At 42.4% G+C, this 25,283-nt stretch overlaps 1 protein-coding gene across 2 annotated transcripts in view; it reads right to left on the reverse strand.

Annotated features, from left to right (window-relative positions):
- Nucleotides 1-20,779, reverse strand: part of LOC109884327 (ras-related protein Rab-27B-like) — a 117,464-nt gene extending 96,685 nt beyond the window's left edge. Inside the window, exon 1 of one of the 2 annotated variants that reach the window (XM_031802671.1) lies at nucleotides 20,736-20,779. In XM_031802671.1, coding sequence (XP_031658531.1) covers nucleotides 20,736-20,743 — 8 coding nt within the window. In that variant the 5' untranslated portion in view covers nucleotides 20,744-20,779. Of the gene's footprint in view, nucleotides 1-18,566; nucleotides 18,688-20,735 lie in introns of those variants that run through there. The other variant, XM_031802672.1, reaches the window with a different exon arrangement.
- Nucleotides 20,780-25,283: the final 4,504 nt, after the last annotated feature.

The following is a 25,283-nucleotide window of genomic DNA, read 5'->3' on the forward strand; positions in this document are numbered from 1 at the left end:
CACATTGACTCTGTACCGTAACACCCTGTAGATAGTCTCCGACATTGGCTCATGTACGCGTAAACACCCTTGTTATATAGTCTCCACATTGACTCTGTACGCGTACCCCCTGTATATATCCGCCACATTGACTCGTGTGTACCGGTACCCCCTGTAATTACGCCTCCACATTTACTACTGTACACATAAACACCCTGTATATAGTCTCCACATTGACTCTGTTACCGGTAACCCCCTGTATAATAGCCTCCACATTGAGGGTGGGGGGGGGGGGGGGTCTCTGTACCGGTAGCCCCTGTATATAGCCCTCCACAATTGACTATGTACCATAACACCCTGTATATGCCTCACATGACTCTGTTACCGGTACCACCCTGTATATAGCCTCCTCATTACTCTGGTACCGGTACGCCCTGTATATAGCCTCCACATTGACTCTGTACTGGTACCCCCTGTATATAGCCTCCACATTGACTCTGTACCATAACACCCTGTATATAGCCTCCACATTGACTCTGTACCGGTACCCCCTGTATATAGCCTCCACATTGACTCTGTACCGGTACCCCCTGTATATAGCCTCCACATTAACTCTGTCCGGTACCCCCTGTATATAGCCTCCACATTGACTCTGTACCGGTACCCCCTGTATATAGCCTCCACATTGACTCTGTACCGGTAGCCCCTGTATATAGCCTCCACATTGACTATGTACCATAACACCCTGTATATAGCCTCCACATTGACTCTGTACCGGTACCCCCTGTATATAGCCTCCTCATTGACTCTGTACCGGTACGCCCTGTATATAGCCTCCACATTGACTCTGTACTGGTACCCCCTGTATATAGTCTCCACATTGACTCTGTACCATAACACCCTGTATATAGCCTCCACATTGACTCTGTACCGGTACCCCCTGTATATAGCCTCCACATTGACTCTGTACCAGTACCCCCTGTATATAGCCTCCACATTAACTCTGTCCCGGTACCCCCTGTATATAGCCTCCACATTGACTCTGTACCGGTACCCCTGTATATAGCCTCCACATTGACTCTGTACCGGTACCCCCTGTATATAGCCTCCACATTAACTCTGTCCCGGTACCCCCTGTATATAGCCTCCACACTGACTCTGTACCAGTACCATCTGTATATAGCCTCCACATTGACTCTGTACCATAACACCCTGTATATAGCCTCCACATTGACTCTGTACCATAACACCCTGTATATAGCCTCCACACTGACTCTGTACCGGTACCCCCTGTATATAGCCTCCACATTAACTCTGTCCCGGTACACCCTGTATATAGCCTCCACACTGACTCTGTACCAGTGCCATCTGTATATAGCCTCCACATTGACTCTGTACCATAACACCCTGTATATAGCCTCCACATTGACTCTGTACCATAACACCCTGTATATAGCCTCCACACTGACTCTGTACCAGTGCCATCTGTATATAGCCTCCACATTAACTCTGTCCCGGTACACCCTGTATATAGCCTCCACATTGACTCTGTACCGGTACCCCCTGTATATAGCCTCCACATTGACTCTGTACCATAACACCCTGTATATAGCCTCCACACTGACTCTGTACCGGTACCCCCTGTATATAGCCTCCACATTAACTCTGTCCCGGTACACCCTGTATATAGCCTCCACACTGACTCTGTACCAGTGCCATCTGTATATAGCCTCCACATTGACTCTGTAGCGGTACACCCTGTATATAGCCTCCACATTGACTCTGTACCGTAAAACCCTGTATTTAGCCACCACATTGACCCTGTACCGTAACACCCTGTATATAGCCTCCACATTGACTATGTACCATAACACCCTGTATATAGCCTCCACATTGACTCTGTACCGGTACCCCCTGTATATAGCCTCCTCATTGACTCTGTACCGGTACGCCCTGTATATAGCCTCCACATTGACTCTGTACTGGTACCCCCTGTATATAGCCTCCACATTGACTCTGTAGCGGTACACCCTGTCTATAGCCTCCACATTGACTATGTACCATAACACCCTGTATATAGCCTCCTCATTGACTCTGTACCGTAAAACCCTGTATATAGCCTCCACATTGACTCTGTACCGTAATACCCTGTATATAGCCTCCACATTGACTATGTACCATAACACCCTGTATATAGCCTCCACATTGACTCTGTACCGGTACCCCCTGTATATAGCCTCCTCATTGACTCTGTACCATAACACCCTGTATATAGCCTCCATATTGACTCTGTACTGGTACCCCCTGTATATAGCCTCCACATTGACTCTGTACCGTAACACCCTGTATATAGTCTCCACATTGACTCTGTACCGTAACACCCTGTATATAGTCTCCACATTGACTCTGTACCGTAACACCCTGTATATAGCCTCCACATTGACTCTGTACCGGTACCCCCTGTATATAGCCTCCACATTGACTATATACCGGTACACCCTGTATATAGTCTCCACATTGACTCTGTACCGGTACCCCCTGTATATAGCCTCCACATTGACTCTGTACCGTAACACCCTGTATATAGTCTCCACATTGACTCTGTACCGGTACCCCCTGTATATAGCCTCCACATTGACTCTGTACCATAACACCCTGTATATAGCCTCCACATTGACTCTGTACCGTAATACCCTGTATATAGCCTCCACATTGACTCTGTACCATAACACCCTGTATATAGCCTCCACATTGACTCTGTTCCAGTACCCCCTGTATATAGACTCCACATTGACTCTGTACCGTAATACCCTGTATATAGCCTCCACATTGACTCTGTACCATAACACCCTGTATATAGCCTCCACATTGACTCTGTTCCAGTACCCCCTGTATATAGCCTCCACATTGACTCTGTACCAGTACCCCCTGTATATAGCCTCCACATTGACTCTGTACCGGTACCCCCTGTATATAGCCTCCACATTGACTCTGTACCGTAACACCCTGTATATAGCCTCCACATTGACTCTGTACCGTAACACCCTGTATATAGCCTCCACATTGACTCTGTACCATAATACCCTGTATATAGCCTCCACATTGACTCTGTACTGGTACCCCCTGTATATAGCCTCCACATTGACTCTGTACCATAACACCCTGTATATAGCCTCCACATTGACTCTGTACTGGTACCCCCTGTATATAGCCTCCACATTGACTCTGTACCGGAACCCCCTGTATATAGCCTCCACATTGACTCTGTACCGGAACACCCTGTATATAGCCTCCACATTGACTCTGTACTGGTACCCCCTGTATATAGCCTCCACATTGACTCTGTACCATAACACCCTGTATATAGCCTCCACATTGACTCTGTACTGGTACCCCCTGTATATAGCCTCCACATTGACTCTGTACCGGAACCCCCTGTATATAGCCTCCACATTGACTCTGTACCGGAACACCCTGTATATAGCCTCCACATTGACTATGTACCATAACACCCTGTATATAGCCTCCACATTGACTCTGTACCGGTACCCCCTGTATATAGCCTCCTCATTGACTCTGTACCGGTACGCCCTGTATATAGCCTCCACATTGACTCTGTACTGGTACCCCCTGTATATAGCCTCCACATTGACTCTGTAGCGGTACACCCTGTCTATAGCCTCCACATTGACTATGTACCATAACACCCTGTATATAGCCTCCTCATTGACTCTGTACCGTAAAACCCTGTATATAGCCTCCACATTGACTCTGTACCGTAATACCCTGTATATAGCCTCCACATTGACTATGTACCATAACACCCTGTATATAGCCTCCACATTGACTCTGTACCGGTACCCCCTGTATATAGCCTCCTCATTGACTCTGTACCATAACACCCTGTATATAGCCTCCATATTGACTCTGTACTGGTACCCCCTGTATATAGCCTCCACATTGACTCTGTACCGTAACACCCTGTATATAGTCTCCACATTGACTCTGTACCGTAACACCCTGTATATAGTCTCCACATTGACTCTGTACCGTAACACCCTGTATATAGCCTCCACATTGACTCTGTACCGGTACCCCCTGTATATAGCCTCCACATTGACTATATACCGGTACACCCTGTATATAGTCTCCACATTGACTCTGTACCGGTACCCCCTGTATATAGCCTCCACATTGACTCTGTACCGTAACACCCTGTATATAGTCTCCACATTGACTCTGTACCGGTACCCCCTGTATATAGCCTCCACATTGACTCTGTACCATAATACCCTGTATATAGCCTCCACATTGACTCTGTACTGGTACCCCCTGTATATAGCCTCCACATTGACTCTGTACCATAACACCCTGTATATAGCCTCCACATTGACTCTGTACTGGTACCCCCTGTATATAGCCTCCACATTGACTCTGTACCGGAACCCCCTGTATATAGCCTCCACATTGACTCTGTACCGGAACACCCTGTATATAGCCTCCACATTGACTCTGTACTGGTACCCCCTGTATATAGCCTCCACATTGACTCTGTACCATAACACCCTGTATATAGCCTCCACATTGACTCTGTACCTCCACGTTGTTATTTTACTTTTTCTTTAATTTTTCTGTTGTATTCAGCATTTCACTGTAAGGTCTACTACACCTGTTGTATTCAGCATTTCACTGTAAGGTCTACTACACCTGTTGTATTCAGCATTTCACTGTAAGGTCTACTACACCTGTTGTATTCAGCATGTCACTGTGAGGTCTACTACACCTGTTGTATTCAGCATTTCACTGTCAGGTCTACTACACCTGTTGTATTCAGCATTTCACTGTGAGGTCTACTACACCTGTTGTATTCAGCATTTCACTGTAAGGTCTACTACACCTGTTGTATTCAGCATTTCACTGTGAGGTCTACTACACCTGTTGTATTCAGCATTTCACTGTGAGGTCTACTACACCTGTTGTATTCAGCATTTCACTGTAAGGTCTACTACACCTGTTGTATTCAGCATTTCACTGTGAGGTCTACTACACCTGTTGTATTCAGCATTTCACTGTGAGGTCTACTACACCTGTTGTATTCAGCATTTCACTGTCAGGTCTACTACACCTGTTGTATTCAGCATTTCACTGTGAGGTCTACTACACCTGTTGTATTCAGCATTTCACTGTCAGGTCTACTACACCTGTTGTATTCAGCATTTCACTGTAAGGTCTACCTACACCTGTTGTATTCGGCATTTCACTGTGAGGTCTACTACACCTGTTGTATTCAGCATTTCACTGTCAGGTCTACTACACCTGTTGTATTCAGCATTTCACTGTAAGGTCTACTACACCTGTTGTATTCAGCATTTCACTGTTAGGTCTACTACACCTGTTGTATTCAGCATTTCACTGTCAGGTCTACTACACCTGTTGTATTCAGCATTTCACTGTAAGGTCAACCTACACCTGTTGTATTCAGCATTTCACTGTGAGGTCTACTACACCTGTTGTATTCAGCATTTCACTGTAAGGTCAACCTACACCTGTTGTATTCAGCATTTCACTGTAAGGTCAACCTACACCTGTTGTATACAGCATTTCACTGTAAGGTCAACCTACACATAACATTTGATTTGATAGTAGTGATGACTGGAACTATAACTCATCATAGGACAGGAGTGAGATGACTAACTAATTGCCAAAAGCAATGAGCCTCTAAATAATAATATTATCTATATCTGGCCATGACCCCCCTCTGAGGGTGTCTCAGGGAGAGTTGGGATATGAAACAAAAACATTTTTAGTCAGAACCTGAGGCTCATTAGGGAAACGCTGTCATACGATTGGACAACACTCAAAACAACTGCCTACCGTCGTCTCTAGACATACATCCGTTTTGCCTCCCATGATTTTCAAATGTTCCCGGCTTAAAGGGGCAATCTGTAGTTGCTACATCAACTTTTGGGAATAATAAATTAATCATATGTACCTATTGATTCTTTGAAGAGTTGAAGAATAGACACAGAAAAAATGCATAGCCGTGAGAAGTATGGGTGCTGAGGATGCCGCAGCACCCCCTGAAAATATATTTCACAAAAGTAGTGCACTGGGCCTTTACTAGTATTAGCAGACCGGCAGGTAGCCTCCAGGTAGCCTCCAGGTAGCCTCCAGGTAGCCTCCAGGTAGCCTCCAGGTAGCCTAGTGGTTAGAGCGTCGGGCCAGTAACCAAAAGGTTTCTGGATCAAATCCCCGATCTGACAAGGTACAAATCTGTCATTCTGCCCCCTGAACAAGGCATTTAACCCACTGTTCCCCGGTAGGCCGTCATTGTAAATAAGAATTTGTTCTTAACTGACTTGCCTAGTTAAATAAAATAAAAATGATTAAAAAAAGGCCCAGCATACTGTGCAATTACTAGAATTAGCAGACTGATATTGAGGTCTCGTGCAGCCCACATTTGTATTCAGCATCTCTGCTTTGCCAAAAAAGCTAGTTGTATAATTAAGAAAGGTATCTTGCAGGATTCAATAGTTGGAATTGAGTTGTTGTCTCTTTCTCTGTGATGTCATTCTAATGGAATCCAGAAAGAACACAACCCTTTCTCTGTGATGTCATTCTAATGGAATCCAGAAAGAACACAACCCTTTCTCTTTCTCTGTGATGTCATTCCAATGGAATCCAGAAAGAACACAACCCTTCCTCTTTCTCTGTCATGTCATTCTAATGGAATCCAGAAAGAACACAACCCTGTCTCTTTCTCTTTGATGTCATTCTAATGGAATCCAGAAAGAACACAACCCTTTCTCTTTCTCTGTGATGTCATTCCAATGGAATCCAGAAAGAACACAACCCTTCCTCTTTCTCTGTCATGTCATTCTAATGGAATCTAGAAAGAACAAAACCCTGTCTCTTTCTCTGTGATGTCATTCTAATGGAATCCAGAAAGAACACAACCCTGTCTCTTTCTCTGTGATGTCATTCTAATGGAATCCAGAAAGAACACAACCCTGTCTCTTTCTCTGTGATGTCATTCTAATGGAATCCAGAAAGAACACAACCCTTTCTCTTTCTCTGTGATGTCATTCTAATGGAATCCAGAAAGAACACAACCCTTTCTCTTTCTCTGTGATGTTATTCTAATGGAATCCAGAAAGAACACAACCCTGTCTCTTTCTCTGTGATGTCATTCTAATGGAATCCAGAAAGAACACAACCCTTTCTCTTTCTCTGTGATGTTATTCTAATGGAATCCAGAAAGAACACAACCCTGTCCTCAAACATTCACATCAAAAGGTGCAAAGTTATGTGCAAAGACACAAAATATCCACATCAAATTAAATATTTGTCTTGATCAAATAACATGAAGAAAAAAAACACTGCAGTATTAATTGATCATCCTAACAATCCACTTAATGTACATGTGCATTACAGTATTGTACATAGGCTGGCCATCTTGGTCTGCACCTGTAGACTTTCTGTCACCATGGCGATAAACAATGTACAATACAGTCATTGATTACATTGAGACATCAAGTGGTGTGTGATGATGTGGCTGAATTAGTCGAGTGTTTGCAATGCTAGTGCTAGGGTTATGGGCTTGATTCCCACGGGCGACCAGTACGGAAGAGTATGCACTCACTACTGTAAGTTGCTCGGGATAAGAGCTTCTACTAAAATGGAAAAGGAATGAATAAACCATTTCAGTTTTCACATAGAAATAAGATGCATTTGCAATGTATTTCAAGAAACTGGAAAACATAGGCTATATTAAGCAAATATTTGTAAATGTTGTACAGATAATTAGCAGACTGAAAGTTACAAATGCTGGTGAACACTCAAATTACATTTAGTAAAAAATAATAAAACTATATTTTTTTAAAGTAGTGCACTGGGCCTTTACTAGTCCTGTATTAGAGTAGTGCACTGGGCCTTTACTAGTCCTGTATTAGAGTAGTGCACTGGGCCTTTACTAGTCCTGTATTAGAGTAGTACTAACCCTTTACTAGTCCTGTATTAGAGTAGTACTAACCCTTTACTAGTCCTGTATTAGAGTAGTACTAACCCTTTACTAGTCCTGTATTAGAGTAGTACTAACCCTGTACTAGTCCTGTATTAGAGTAGTACTAACCCTTTACTAGTCCTGTATTAGAGTAGTACTAACCCTAACCCTTTACTAGTCCTGTATTAGAGTAGTACTAACCCTAACCCTTTACTAGTCCTGTATTAGAGTAGTACTAACCCTGTACTAGTCCTGTATTAGAGTAGTACTAACCCTTTACTAGTCCTGTATTAGAGTAGTACTAACCCTTTACTAGTCCTGTATTAGAGTAGTACTAACCCTTTACTAGTCCTGTATTAGAGTAGTACTAACCCTTTACTAGTCCTGTATTAGAGTAGTACTAACCCTTTACTAGTCCTGTATTAGAGTAGTACTAACCCTAACCCTTTACTAGTCCTGTATTAGAGTAGTACTAACCCTAACCCTTTACTAGTCCTGTATTAGAGTAGTACTAACCCTAACCCTTTACTAGTCCTGTATTAGAGTAGTACTAACCCTAACCCTTTACTAGTCCTGTATTAGAGTAGTACTAACCCTGTACTAGTCCTATATTAGAGTAGTACTAACCCTTTACTAGTCCTGTATTAGAGTAGTACTAACCCTGTACTAGTCCTGTATTAGAGTAGTACTAACCCTTTACTAGTCCTGTATTAGAGTAGTACTAACCCTAACCCTTTACTAGTCCTGTATTAGAGTAGTACTAACCCTAACCCTTTACTAGTCCTGTATTAGAGTAGTACTAACCCTAACCCTTTACTAGTCCTGTATTAGAGTAGTACTAACCCTAACCCTTTACTAGTCCTGTATTAGAGTAGTACTAACCTTAACCCTTTACTAGTCCTGTATTAGAGTAGTACTAACCCTAACCCTTTACTAGTCCTGTATTAGAGTAGTACTAACCCTAACCCTTTACTAGTCCTGTATTAGAGTAGTACTAACCCTGTACTAGTCCTATATTAGAGTACTACTAACCCTTTACTAGTCCTGTATTAGAGTAGTACTAACCCTGTACTAGTCCTGTATTAGAGTAGTACTAACCCTTTACTAGTCCTGTATTAGAGTAGTACTAACCCTAACCCTTTACTAGTCCTGTATTAGAGTAGTACTAACCCTAACCCTTTACTAGTCCTGTATTAGAGTAGTACTAACCCTAACCCTTTACTAGTCCTGTATTAGAGTAGTACTAACCCTAACCCTTTACTAGTCCTGTATTAGAGTAGTACTAACCCTGTACTAGTCCTGTATTAGAGTAGTACTAACCTTAACCCTTTACTAGTCCTGTATTAGAGTAGTACTAACCCTAACCCTTTACTAGTCCTGTATTAGAGTAGTACTAACCCTAACCCTTTACTAGTCCTGTATTAGAGTAGTACTAACCCTAACCCGTTACTAGTCCTGTATTAGAGTAGTACTAACGCTAACCCTTTACTAGTCCTGTATTAGAGTAGTACTAACCCTAACCCTTTACTAGTCCTGTATTAGAGTAGTACTAACCCTTTACTAGTCCTGTATTAGAGTAGTACTAACCCTGCACTAGTCCTGTATTAGAGTAGTACTAACCCTAACCCTTTACTAGTCCTGTATTAGAGTAGTACTAACCCTAACCCTTTACTAGTCCTGTATTAGAGTAGTACTAACCCTGTACTAGTCCTGTATTAGAGTAGTGCTAACCCTAACCCTTTACTAGTCCTGTATTAGAGTAGTACTAACCCTGTACTAGTCCTGTATTAGAGTAGTACTAACCCTGTACTAGTCCTGTATTAGAGTAGTACTAACCCTAACCCTTTACTAGTCCTGTATTAGAGTAGTACTAACCCTAACCCTTTACTAGTCCTGTATTAGAGTAGTACTAACCCTTTACTAGTCCTGTATTAGAGTAGTACTAACCCTAACCCTTTACTAGTCCTGTATTACAGTAGTACTAACCCTGTACTAGTCCTGTATTAGAGTAGTACTAACCCTAACCCTTTACTAGTCCTGTATTAGAGTAGTACTAACCGTAACCCTTTACTAGTCCTGTATTAGAGTAGTACTAACCCTGTACTAGTCCTGTATTAGAGTAGTACTAACCCTGTACTAGTCCTGTATTAGAGTAGTACTAACCCTAACCCTTTACTAGTCCTGTATTAGAGTAGTACTAACCCTTTACTAGTCCTGTATTAGAGTAGTACTAACCCTAACCCTTTACTAGTCCTGTATTACAGTAGTACTAACCCTTTACTAGTCCTGTATTACAGTAGTACTAACCCTAACCCTTTACTAGTCCTGTATTAGAGTAGTACTAACCCTTTACTAGTCCTGTATTAGAGTAGTACTAACCCTAACCCTTTACTAGTCCTGTATTACAGTAGTACTAACCCTTTACTAGTCCTGTATTAGAGTAGTACTAACCCTAACCCTTTACTAGTCCTGTATTAGAGTAGCACTAACCCTTTACTAGTCCTGTATTACAGTAGTACTAACCCTTTACTAGTCCTGTATTAGAGTAGTACTAACCCTTTACTAGTCCTGTATTAGAGTAGTACTAACCCTTTACTAGTCCTGTATTAGAGTAGTACTAACCCTTTACTAGTCCTGTATTACAGTAGTACTAACCCTTTACTAGTCCTGTATTACAGTAGTACTAACCCTAACCCTTTACTAGTCCTGTATTAGAGTAGTACTAACCCTTTACTAGTCCTGTATTAGAGTAGTACTAATCCTGTACTAGTCCTGTATTAGAGTAGTACTAACCCTAACCCTTTACTAGTCCTGTATTAGAGTAGTACTAACCCTTTACTAGTCCTGTATTAGAGTAGTTCTAACCCTTTACTAGTCCTGTATTAGAGTAGTACTAACCCTTTACTAGTCCTGTATTAGAGTAGTACTAACCCTAACCCTTTACTAGTCCTGTATTAGAGTAGTACTAACCCTTTACTAGTCCTGTATTAGAGTAGTACTAATCCTGTACTAGTCCTGTATTAGAGTAGTACTAACCCTGTACTAGTCCTGTATTAGAGTAGTACTAACCCTGTACTAGTCCTGTATTAGAGTAGTACTAACCCTTTACTAGTCCTGTATTAGAGTAGTACTAACCCTTTACTAGTCCTGTATTAGAGTAGTACTAACCCTTTACTAGTCCTGTATTAGAGTAGTACTAACCCTGTACTAGTCCTGTATTACAGTAGTACTAACCCTTTACTAGTCCTGTATTAGAGTAGTTCTAACCCTTTACTAGTCCTGTATTAGAGTAGTACTAACCCTTTACTAGTCCTATATTAGAGTAGTACTAACCCTAACCCTTTACTAGTCCTGTATTAGAGTAGTACTAACCCTTTACTAGTCCTGTATTACAGTAGTACTAACCCTTTACTAGTCCTGTATTAGAGTAGTACTAACCCTAACCCTTTACTAGTCCTGTATTAGAGTAGTACTAACCCTTTAATTGTCCTGTATTAGAGTAGTACTAACCCTTTACTAGTCCTGTATTAGAGTAGTACTAACCCTTTACTAGTCCTGTATTAGAGTAGTACTAACCCTGTACTAGTCCTGTATTAGAGTAGTACTAACCCTTTACTAGTCCTGTATTAGAGTAGTACTAACCCTTTACTAGTCCTGTATTAGAGTAGTACTAAACCTGTACTAGTCCTGTATTAGAGTAGTACTAACCCTGTACTAGTCCTGTATTAGAGTAGTACTAACCTTGTACTAGTCCTGTATTAGAGTAGTACTAACCCTTTACTAGTCCTGTATTAGAGTAGTACTAACCCTTTACTAGTCCTGTATTAGAGTAGTACTAACCCTGTACTAGTCCTGTATTAGAGTAGTACTAACCCTAACCCTGTACTAGTCCTGTATTAGAGTAGTACTAACCCTAACCCTTTACTAGTCCTGTATTACAGTAGTACTAACCCTTTACTAGTCCTGTATTAGAGTAGTACTAATCCTTTACTAGTCCTGTATTAGAGTAGTACTAACCCTGTACTAGTCCTGTATTAGAGTAGTACTAACCCTAACCCTTTGCTAGTCCTGTATTAGAGTAGTACTAACCCTTTACTAGTCCTGTATTAGAGTAGTACTAACCCTAACCCTGTACTAGTCCTGTATTAGAGTAGTCCTAACCCTTAACTAGTCCTGTACTAGAATAGTACTAACTCTAACCCTTTACTAGTCCTGTATTAGAGTAGTACTAACCCTAACCCTGTACTAGTCCTGTATTAGAGTAGTACTAACCCTGTACTAGTCCTGTATTAGAGTAGTACTAACCCTTTACTAGTCCTGTATTACAGTAGTACTAACCCTGTACTAGTCCTGTATTAGAGTAGTACTAACCCTGTACTAGTCCTGTATTAGAGTAGTACTAACCCTAACCCTTTACTAGTCCTGTATTAGAGTAGTACTAACCCTTTACTAGTCCTGTATTAGAGTAGTACTAACCCTGTACTAGTCCTGTATTAGAGTAGTACTAACCCTAACCCTTTACTAGTCCTGTATTAGAGTAGTACTAACCCTTTACTAGTCCTGTATTAGAGTAGTACTAACCCTGTACTAGTCCTGTATTAGAGTAGTACTAACCCTAACCCTTTACTAGTCCTGTATTACAGTAGTACTAACCCTTTACTAGTCCTGTATTAGAGTAGTACTAACCCTAACCCTTTACTAGTCCTGTATTACAGTAGTACTAACCCTTTACTAGTCCTGTATTAGAGTAGTACTGACCCTGTACTAGTCCTGTATTAGAGTAGTACTAACCCTAACCCTGTACTAGTCCTGTATTAGAGTAGTACTAACCCTTTACTAGTCCTGTATTAGAGTAGTACTAACCCTGTACTAGTCCTGTATTAGAGTAGTACTAACCTTAACCCTTTACTAGTCCTGTATTAGAGTAGTACTAACCCTAACCCTTTACTAGTCCTGTATTACAGTAGTACTAACCCTTTACTAGTCCTGTATTAGAGTAGTACTAACTCTAACCCTTTACTAGTCCTGTATTAGAGTAGTACTAACCCTTTACTAGTCCTGTATTAGAGTAGTACTAACTCTAACCCTTTACTAGTCCTGTATTAGAGTAGTACTAACTAGAGGTCGACCGATTAATCGGAATGGCATATTAAATTAGGGCCGATTTCAAGTTTTCATTAACAATCGGAAATCTGTATTTTTTTGGACACCGATTTGGCCAATTTTTTTATTTTTATACAGCTGCACCATCGAGAGCATCTTGACTGGCTGCATCACCGCCTGGTACGACAACTGCTTGGCAACCGACCGCAAGGCGCTACAGAGGGTAGTGCGTACGGGCCCCAGTACATCACCAGCGCTGAGATCCCTGCCATCCAAGACCTCTATACCAGGCGGTGTCAGAGACACCTGAGTCATACTGTTCTCTCTGCTACCGCACGGCAAGTGATACCAGAGCACCAAGTCTGCATAAGACTGCTGAAGAGTTAATCAAATGGCTACCGTGACTATTTGCATGAACCCACTCTTATTTTTGCACTGGCTCTATGTACACTGACTGTACTCTACCCACACACTCACACATACCACACACACGCATATTGACACGACACCCACACACACGCTGCTGCTACTCTGTTTATTATCTATTATGGATTGCCTAGTCATTTTTTTACCCCTACCTACAATACCAGTCAAACGTTTGGACACACACTTGCTCATTCAATGAGAGAATAAGCAATGCTGGAATCAAGGAACATTTGTTTAAACACTTTTTTGGAGGGGGGGGGGGGTTTACTACATGATTCCATGTGTGTTATTTCTAGGTTTTGATGTCTTCACTATTATTCTACAATGGAGGGGGGGGGGGGGGGGGGTTACTACATGATTCCATGTGTGTTATTTCTAGGTTTTGATGTCTTCACTATTATTCTACAATGTAGAAAATAGTTTTAAAAAATAAACAAAACAACCCTTGAATGAGTTGGTGTGTCCACACTTTTGACTTGTACTGTACATATTTCCTCAACTACCTCATACCCCTGATACTACCTCGTACCCCTGATACTACCTCGTACCCCTGATACTACCTCGTACCCCTGATACTACCTCGTACCCCTGATACTACCTCGTACCCCTGATACTACCTCGTACCCCTGATACTACCTCGTACCCCTGATACTACCTCGTACCCCTGATACTACCTCGTACCCCTGATACTACCTCGTACCCCTGATACTACCTCGTACCCCTGATACTACCTCGTACCCCTGATACTACCTCGTACCCCTGATACTACCTCATACCCCTGATACTACCTCATACCCCTGATACTACCTCATACCCCTGATACTATCTCATACCCCTGATACTACCTCATACCCCTGATACTACCTCATACCCCTGCACATTGACTCTGTACTGGTACTCCTTCTATATAGGCTTGTTATTTGATAGTTAAAAAAATATATATATATATATATATCAGATTTAATATCGCAGATAGATTGTGGCGTCTGTCAATGGAATTATCTGCATAATTTCAAATCTCCAGTATTTTTAGTAAGCATTTCACTGTGAAGTCTACACCTGTTGTATTCAGCATTTCACTGTGAAGTCTACACCTGTTGTATTCAGCATTTCACTGTGAAGTCTACACCTGTTGTATTCAGCATTTCACTGTGAAGTCTACACCTGATGTATTCAGCATTTCACTGTGAAGTCTACACCTGTTGTATTCGGGGTGCTACAGATAACAGCGGTGGGTTCCTCAACCTCTCTTATCAAAAAGGTACACCTTTTATATACAGTGGGGCAAAAAAGTATTTAGTCAGACACCAATTGTGCAAGTTCTCCCACTTAAAAAGATGAGAGGCCTGTAATTTTCATCATAGGTACACTTCAACTATGACAGACAAAATGAGAAAAAAAATCCAGAAAATCACATTGTAGGATTTTTAATGAATTTATTTGCAAATTATGGTGGAAAATAAGTATTTGGTCACCTACAAACAAGCAAGATTTCTGGCTCTCACAGACCTGTAACTTCTTCTTTAAGAGGCTCCTCTGTCCTCCACTCGTTACCTGTATTAATGGCACCTGTTTGAACTTGTTATCAATATAAAAGACACCTGTCCACAACCTCAAACAGTCACACTCCAAACTCTACTATGGCCAAGACCAAAGAGCTGTCAAAGGACACCAGAAACAAAATTGTAGACCTGCACCAGAGTGGGAAGACTGAATCTGCAATAGGTAAGCAGCTTGGTTTGAAGAAATCAACTGTGGGAGCAATTATTAGGAAATGGAAGACATACAAGACCACTGATAATCTCCCTCGATCTGGGGCTCCACGCAAGATCTCACCCCTTGGGGTCAAAATGATCACAAGAACGGTGAGCAAAAATCCCAGAACCACACGGGGAACCTAGTGAGTGACCTGCAGATAGCTGGGACCAAATTAACAAAGCCTACCATCAGTAACACACTACGCCGCCAGGGACTCAAATCCTGCAGTGCCAGACGTGTCCCCCTGCTTAAGCCAGTACATGTCCAGGCCCGTCTGAAGTTTTCTAGAGAGCATTTGGATGATCCAGAAGAAGATTGGGAGAATGTCATATGGTCAGATGTTATTTGGTTAGATGAAACCAAAATATAACTTTTTGGTAAAAACTCAACTCGTCGTGTTTGGAGGACAAAGAATGCTGAGTTGCATCCAAAGAACACCATACCTACTGTGAAGCATGGGGGTGGAAACATCATGCTTTGGGGCTGTTTTTCTGCAAAGGGACCAGGACGACTGATCCGTGTAAAGGAAAGAATGAATGGGGCCATGTATCGTAAGATTTTGAGTGAAAACCTCCTTCCATCAGCAAGGGCATTGAAGATGAAACGTGGCTAGGTCTTTCAGCATGACAATGATCACAAAACACACCGCCCGGGCAACGAAGGAGTGGCTTCGTAAGAAGCATTTCAAGGTCCTGGAGTGGCCTAGCCAGTCTCCAGATCTAAACCCCATAGAAAATCTTTGGAGGGAGTTGAAAGTCTGTGTTGCCCAGCAACAGCCCCAAAACATCACTGCTTTAGAGGAGATCTGCATGGAGGAATGGGCCAAAATACCAGCAACAGTGTGTGAAAACCTTGTGAAGACTTACAGAAAACATTTAACCTCTGTCATTGCCAACAAAGGGTATATAACAAAGTATTGAGATAAACTTTTGTTCTTGACCAAATACTTATTTTCCACCATAATTTGCAAATAAATTCATTAAAAAATCCTACAATGTGATTTTCTGGATTTTTTTTCTCATTTGGCTGTCATAGTTGAAGTGTACCTATGATGAAAATTACAGGCCTCTCTCATCTTTTTAAGTGGGAGAACTTGCACAATTGGAGATTGACTAAATACTTATGGCCAACTGTATATATATATTTTTATTCCTCACCCTTGATTTTTTACAAATACAGTACTATACACTGAGCCCCAGGACCAGTTAACCTTTAACAAGGGCCCCAGGACCAGTTAACCTTTAACAAGGGCCCCAGGACCAGTTAACCTTTAACAAGGGCCCCAGGACCAGTTAACCTTTAACAAGGGCCCCAGGACCAGTTAACCTTTAACAAGGGCCCCAGGACCAGTTAACCTTTAACAAGGGCCCCAGGACCAGTTAACCTTTAACAAGGGCCCCAGGACCAGTTAACCTTTAACAAGGGCCCCAGGACCAGTTAACCTTTAACAAGGGCCCCAGGACCAGTTAACCTTTAACAAGGGCCCCAGGACCAGTTAACCTTTAACAAGGGCCCCAGGACCAGTTAACCTTTAACAAGGGCCCCAGGACCAGTTAACCTTTAACAAGGGCCCCAGGACCAGTTAACCTTTAACAAGGGCCCCAGGACCAGTTAACCTTTAACAAGGGCCCCAGGACCAGTTAACCTTTAACAAGGGCCCCAGGACCAGTTAACCTTTAACAAGGGCCCCAGGACCAGTTAACCTTTAACAAGGGCCCCAGGACCAGTTAACCTTTAACAAGGGCCCCAGGACCAGTTAACCTTTAACAAAGGCCCCAGGACCAGTTAACCTTTAACAAGGGCCCCAGGACCAGTGTAAACAAAATGAAAGTTCACATGTTCTAGAAAGCATTTTGTGCCCCCTCTCCTGTGAAATAGTGAGCCGCGACATACGTCTAGTTTCCTGAAAAGGGTCACGATATGAAAAATATTTCCAAGTGCAAAAAAAAAAAATTTGACCTATCGCAGGAAATATTCATGTGAAATCCTTTGGCTGTTCTATGGAGAACAGGGATCTGTGACCTAACATCAAGAGATTGTAGATGTATGTCTTTGGGTTGGAAGTTATGAAACAATTTTGATCTGTGTGTGAATTAATAACTACAGCTGTAATGGGATAAATATTTGTAGAAAATCAAAGGGGAGGCATTTTGCAAAGGGATAATCAAGGTCAGGGAACAAAGCTCTAGCACTTTTTTTTTTACCTTTATTTAACTAGGCAAGTCAGTTAAGAACAAATTCTTATTTTCAATGACGGCCTAGGAACAGTGGGTTAACTGCCTGTTCAAGGGCAGAACGACAGATTTTGTACCTTGTCAGCTCGGGGATTTGAACTTGCAACCTTTCGGTTACTAGTCCAATGCTCTAACCACTAGGCTACACTGCCGCCCCATGTGGATCAGAAGCCATTCAAAATTATAATTATGACAGTTGGAAGATATTTATAAATCAGGGAATTTTCAAATGTGAATTCTTATTGGTGTACGAGTGAGTGAGATCATAGGCCTATGTTTTTTTTAGCTCATATTTGTACATGAAATCCATAACAAATAAACAATTTACATTTTCGAATGTTGTGGGGAAAAACTACGTTGGTTTAAGATATCTATTTCTTTCTGTAAACAACAGGTTTGTCTGATTGCAATTTTTAAACGGTCCCTTAGCCGCCAGCACATAATATTCCCCCATTGAAACCAAAGTAAAGTCACTTTTTGAAAACGGAACGATGGAATCGTCATCTGTTTCTAGATATATCACCCTAAATCATCCGAGGACCTTCCGTCGAAGAGGCATTGACAAACAAACTCCCAACTATCAAACCAACATCCAAACTGAAAACAAAACGTACTGCGGTTTCCTTTGCGTTTTTTAGTACATTATTTTTCAATGCATTGTTTTGCAAGGTGCAGTTCTCGATAACAGATGCAGCCACTTTTCCACAGGCTTCCATCGGTGGTCACTGGGCAGGGTTGGAACCGTGCGATCAGTCTACGGTGGGGTTAAGGATGAGAAATGGAGCAACATTTGCAAAAGAAACAATGTATCAATAATTCACCTATTATGGCAACAAATGTATCGCACAAGTAACCACCTATAATTCCATAATTTGTCATTTATAACACTGCTTGCAGGAAGGTGTCTGCTGTCTATCCCATGTTTCTCTACCACTGAGTCGTTCCATCATCTTCAAATCCTTGCATCGAGAGAATAAAACATCTACAATACCTCTCATTTCAGCGTCGACGGTTTTTAAAAGCACATGTTCACGGACACATTGAAACAAAATACTTCAACGTACCTTTCACAACCTATTTTATGAGCATGTTGCTCCTTCCTTGTGAGGACGGCTGACACTACTAGTACGTCGTGAACACAGTTGCGCTCTACCGTAGAGAAGAGCGGATAGATCGGTCTGGGTCCTAGTGCCGCTTAATCTCTTGAGTTGTCGCTTCCTACTCAACAGGTTACCTGTCCTGCACTGCACCCACCGTGTGCAGGGCCACCCAGAGCCCATATTGGCATTTAATTTACATACCGTGGTGATGTGATGACACTCCCTTTTCCCCCAAATATGTCACAACAATCAAAGACTATAGACTAATCCACATCAACATGACACTTGCAGACAGGTCATGTTTGCCTTTCCTGTCCCTCGGGCAAATCAGCGACAACTACAAAAACGATGATAAAGACAATGTCCACTCATTACAGATTACATGACAGATGTTTTTTTCTGCAGTTTTAGAAAATAAATAAATAATTTTAAAAAATGTATGAACCTTTTATTTAACTAGGCAAGTCAGTTAAGAACAAATTCGTATTTACAATGACGGCCTACACCCCCCTGGCCAAACATGGACAACGCTGGGCTAATTGTACCCCACTCCCAATCACAGCCAGATGTATTCAAACCAGTGACTGTAGTGACACCTCTTGCACTGAGATGCAGTGCCTTTAGACCGCTGAAAGGTTAAATAAATACAATTCTGTCTATAGTTTACTGTACTGATGTAGATGACGCTCGATGAGGACTGGCATTCTGCTTAGGCATGGTTGGTTTTCACCAAACATAGTTCTATAATTCTGCATATCACCAATAGCAGAATCAACGTCTTAGAACCTAGAGGTATAAATACATGTATTGCCATGGAAACTTTTAAAAAGGGAGGTTTGCCCCGTCCAATTAGTCTGAAGACTTAAAAGGGAGAATGTTCAAAGCAATATGGGTGCTCTGTGTGTGTGTGTGTGTGTGTGTGTGTGTGTGTGTGTGTGTGTGTGTGTGTGTGTGTGTGTGTGTGTGTGTGTGTGTGTGTGTGTGTGTGTGTGTGTGTGTGTGTGTGTGTGTGTGTGTGTGTGTGTCTGTGTGTGTCTGTGTGTGTGGTGCTCTAGATTTAGCTAGTGGGAATAGTTCTTAAAGTACTTTCTCAGAGTGCCGTTGCTTCCTGAGTACAGTCGACCAGAGCAGAGGGTGAAAATAAGTTCATATTTTAGAGATTTCCCACCAGCTGAAATAATATGCTGTACTGTACATACAGACATAAAATAAAAGGAAGTTTCCATGACAACAAAAACTGGATATGGTGAAGGCATGTAAATGCAATACAATTACTCTACAGGACATTACAGGTACCCTACAGCACAATACAATTACTCTACAGGACAATACAATTACTCTACAGGACAATACATTTACTCTACAGGACAATACAATTACCCTACAGGACATTACATTGACCCTACAGGACTATTTAATATTTTTTTATTTTTTTTATTTTTACTTTCAATGACGGCCTAGGAACAGTGGGTTAACTGCCTTGTTCAGGGGCAGAACGAAAGATTTGTACCTGGTCAGCTACGGGGATTCAATCTTGCAACCTTTTGGTTACTAGTCCAACGCTCTAACCACTAGGCTAACTGCCGGCCCAGACAATACATTTACCCTACAGGACAATTCAGTAAGTAATTCCCTTGTAATCTCTCAATTCAATTTAAGGGCTTTATTGACATGGGAAACATATGTTTACATTGCCAAAGTAAGTGAAATCGATAAACAATACAAATTTAACAGTAAACATTACACCCACAAAAAGAATAAAGCCATTTCAAATGTCATATTATGTGTATATACAGTGTTACAATGATGTGCGAATAGTTAAAGTTACAAAAGGGAAAATAAATCAACCTAAATATAGGTTGTATTTACAATGGTGTCTCTCTCTTACCCTTTGCATCCTACAGAAAGTCTATCTAGCATAGATTAGCCTAGCATAGCTAAGCCTAGCATAGCTAAGACTAGCATAGCTAAGCCTAACATAGCTAAGACTAGCATAGCTAAGACTAGCATAGTTAAGCCTAGCATAGCTAAGACTAGCATAGTTAAGCATAACATAGCTAAGACTAGCATAGCTAAGCCTAGCATAGCTAAGACTAGCATAGCATATAATGGGTTCTTAAAGATTGTATTTACCTTGACATAATAGGGTATGACCGATCATCATTGGCTCATCCTCCTGTGCATTGCCTTTTTGATTCCATGCAGCCTTTGTCTAATTCCTTCTATCTTCTTCTTGTACCTGTCATCACCAGCACTGGACATCTGGCATTTCTGGTCCACCATGGCCACCCTGGTCCACACCACGGGGAGAGTGAAAATAGCCTGAAAATGAAAGTGCTGTGCAAAAATGACTGCGATCAATATATTTAATGGTTGTTTTTTTGGGGGGGAGGAGAAAATCCCTGTTGCACGTTCATGGAAAAGCTAATGGATTTAGAACTGTAGATATCTTGTATTAATTATAGGAGAGGCATGCTGTATTAATTATAGGAGAGGCATGCTGTATTCATTATAGGAGAGGCATGCTGTATTAATTATAGGAGAGGCATGCTGTATTAATTATAGGAGAGGCATGCTGTATTCATTATAGGAGAGGCATGCTGTATTCATTATAGGAGAGGCATGCTGTATTCATTATAGGAGAGGCATGCTGTATTCATTATAGGAGAGGCATGCTGTATTAATTATAGGAGAGGCATGCTGTATTAATTATAGGAGAGGCATGCTGTATTCATTATAGGAGAGGCATTCTGTATTAATTATAGGTGTCACACCCTGACCATAGTTTGCTTTGTATGTTTCTATGTTTTGGTTGGTCAGGGTGTGATCTGAGTGGGCATTCTATGTTGGATGTCTTGTTTGTCTATTTCTATGTCTGGCCTGATATGGTTCTCAATCAGAGGCAGGTGTTAGTCATTGTCTCTGATTGGGAACCATATTTAGGTAGCCTGGGTTTCACTGTGTGTTTGTGGGTGATTGTTCCTGTCTCTGTGTTTTGTACCAGATAGGACTGTTTTAGGTTTTCGTACGTTTGTTGTTTTGTCAGTTTATTCGTGTACAGTTTCTTTATTAAAGTACAATGAATAACAACCACGCTGCATTTTGGTCCTCCTCTACTTCACCTAAAGAAAACCCTTACAATAGGATAGGCATGCTGTATTAATTATAGGAGAGGCATTCTGTATTAATTATAGGAGAGGCATTCTGTATTAATTATAGGATAGGCATGCTGTATTAATTATAGGAGAGGCATTCTGTATTAATTATAGGATAGGCATGCTGTATTCATTATAGGAGAGGCATTCTGTATTAATTATAGGAGAGGCATGCTGTATTAATTACTGGCTGTATTCATTATAGGATAGGCATGCTGTATTAATTACTGGCTGTATTAATTATAGGAGAGGCATGATGTATTAATTATAGGATAGGCTTGCTGTAGTGTACTGTAGTAGGGAAATGAATATGATTAATAAATAATGGTTCAGCACAGAGTAGGAGGAAAACATATCATATTCAATTATAAATAGCTGTGACCATAGATATTAACATTTATCTTGGGAAAGAGATTATACAGCCTCTTCTGGACACTGTGTTTATTAATGTCTGAGGCTATACAGCCTCTTCTGGACACTGTGTTTATTAATGTCTGAGGCTATACAGCCTCTTCTGGACACTGTGTTTATTAATGTCTGAGGCTATACAGCCTCTTCTGGACACTGTGTTTATTAATGTCTGATCTCCTTTTTCTTCCCCCTTCTTCTTTCATCATAAGCTCACATAGTAATGTCCGCCTCCCAAATCACACCTTATTCTCTACGTAGTGCACTACTTTTAACTAGGACCCCTAGGGAATAGGATGCCAAATTGGGACGCATCCCCTGTGACCTCTAGTTTTCTGGGTGTATGTTTTCAGAGAATACAACAAGTACACTCATCACCATGGCAATGGTATTACATGAAGTTAAAAGAATGTGTTGATTTAGCCGTGAGCCAATATGTCATGGGGCACCATGTGATGAGCTGCAACAGCACAGTATTTTATGTTGCAATATAGTCACATTAGGGGTTGCTGCAGTCCTAATTAGGCATTGGAATCGTGTTAGTCTCATTGATCAGTCACAGTGATGCTTTGAATCATTTTTTGGTATCTTTTGAATTGAACGACTTGGATGGATAGAGGACGTTGAGGTAATCATTTTAAGCTCTTTATAGACGGCCATCATTTTGTGCCATTTATGTTCTGAGATGACCTGAGTTTTGTGATCTGTCCATTTTGTGTAAATTGTTCTAGAAAAACCTAAACCTCTCTTTGAGAAAGGAAGGACATTCTCTGGCATTTGTTATCATAGAAAAGCCTTGATGATTTAACAAAGGCAGGACATTCTTCTGCTTCTCTATCAGCAATGAAACATTGATGAAGTCACTGGAAGACTTTCTATTTGTCAGTGGGTGGTACTGAGGGAAGGGTTAGGATCCTACAGGGAAGGGTTAGGATCCTACAGGGAAGGGTTATGAGCCTACAGGGAAGGGTTAGGATCCTACAGGGAAGGGTTAGGATCCTACAGGGAAGGGATCCTGCAGGGAAGGGTTAGGATCCTACAGGGAAGGGTTAGGATCCTACAGGGAAGGGTTAGGATCCTACAGGGAAGGGATCCTACAGGGAAGGGTTAGGATCCTACAGGGAAGGGATCCTACAGGGAAGGGTTAGGATCCTACAGGGAAGGGTTATGAGCCTACAGGGAAGGGTTAGGATCCTACAGGGAAGGGTTAGGATCCTACAGGGAAGGGTTAGGATCCTACAGGGAAGGGATCCTACAGGGAAGGGTTAGGATCCTACAGGGAAGGGTTAGGATCCTACAGGAAAGGGTTAGGATCCTACAGGGAAGGGAGCCTACAGGGAAGGGTTAGGGGCCTACAGGGAAGGGTTATGAGCCTACAGGGAAGGGTTAGGATCCTACAGGGAAGGGTTAGGGGCCTACAGGGAAGGGTTAGGATCCTACAGGGAAGGGTTAGGATCCTACAGGGAAGGGTTAGGGGCATACAGGGAAGGGTTAGGATCCTACAGGGAAGGGTTAGGATCCTACAGGGAAGGGTTAGGATCCTACAGGGAAGGGATCCTGCAGGGAAGGGTTATGAGCCTACAGGGAAGGGTTAGGATCCTACAGGGAAGGGTTAGGATCCTACAGGGAAGGGTTAGGATCCTACAGGGTTAGGATCCTACAGGGAAGGGTTAGGATCCTACAGGGAAGGGATCCTACAGGGAAGGGTTAGGATCCTACAGGGAAGGGTTAGGATCCTACAGGGAAGGGTTAGGATCCTACAGGGAAGGGTTACGGGCCTACAGGGAAGGGTTAGGATCCTACAGGGAAGGGTTAGGATCCTACAGGGAAGGGTTAGGATCCTACAGGGAAGGGTTAGGATCCTACAGGGAAGGGTTAGGATCCTACAGGAAGGGAGCCTACAGGGAAGGGTTAGGATCCTACAGGGAAGGGTTAGGATCCTAGAGGGAAGGGTTAGGATCCTACAGGGAAGGTTTAGGATCCTACAGGGAAGGGTTAGGATCCTACAGGGAAGGGTTAGGATCCTACAGGGAAGGGTTAGGATCCTACAGGGAAGGGTTAGGATCCTACAGGGAAGGGAGCCTGCAGGGAAGGGTTAGGATCCTACAGGGAAGGTTTAGGATCCTACAGGGAAGGGTTAGGATCCTACAGGGAAGGGTTAGGATCCTACAGGTTAGGGTTAGGATCCTACAGGGAAGGGTTAGGATCCTACAGGGAAGGGTTAGGATCCTACAGGGAAGGGTTAGGATCCTACAGGGAAGGGTTAGGATCCTACAGGTTAGGGTTAGGATCCTACAGGGAAGGGTTAGGATCCTACAGGGAAGGTTTAGGATCCTACAGGGAAGGGTTAGGATCCTACAGGGAAGGGTTAGGATCCTACAGGGAAGGGATCCTACAGGGAAGGGTTAGGATCCTACAGGGAAGGGTTAGGATCCTACAGGAAAGGGTTAGGATCCTACAGGGAAGGGAGCCTACAGGGAAGGGTTAGGGGCCTACAGGGAAGGGTTATGAGCCTACAGGGAAGGGTTAGGATCCTACAGGGAAGGGTTAGGGGCCTACAGGGAAGGGTTAGGATCCTACAGGGAAGGGTTAGGATCCTACAGGGAAGGGTTAGGGGCATACAGGGAAGGGTTAGGATCCTACAGGGAAGGGTTAGGATCCTACAGGGAAGGGTTAGGATCCTACAGGGAAGGGTTAGGATCCTACAGGGAAGGGTTACGGGCCTACAGGGAAGGGTTAGGATCCTACAGGGAAGGGTTAGGATCCTACAGGGAAGGGTTAGGATCCTACAGGGAAGGGTTAGGATCCTACAGGGAAGGGTTAGGATCCTACAGGGAAGGGAGCCTACAGGGAAGGGTTAGGATCCTACAGGGAAGGGTTAGGATCCTAGAGGGAAGGGTTAGGATCCTACAGGGAGGTTTAGGATCCTACAGGGAAGGGTTAGGATCCTACAGGGAAGGGTTAGGATCCTACAGGGAAGGGTTAGGATCCTACAGGGAAGGGTTAGGATCCTACAGGGAAGGGTTAGGATCCTACAGGTTAGGGTTAGGATCCTACAGGGAAGGGTTAGGATCCTACAGGGAAGGTTTAGGATCCTACAGGGAAGGGTTAGGATCCT

This window comes from Oncorhynchus kisutch, linkage group LG23 (assembly GCF_002021735.2).
Source record: "Oncorhynchus kisutch isolate 150728-3 linkage group LG23, Okis_V2, whole genome shotgun sequence".
Lineage (NCBI taxonomy): Eukaryota > Metazoa > Chordata > Actinopteri > Salmoniformes > Salmonidae > Oncorhynchus > Oncorhynchus kisutch.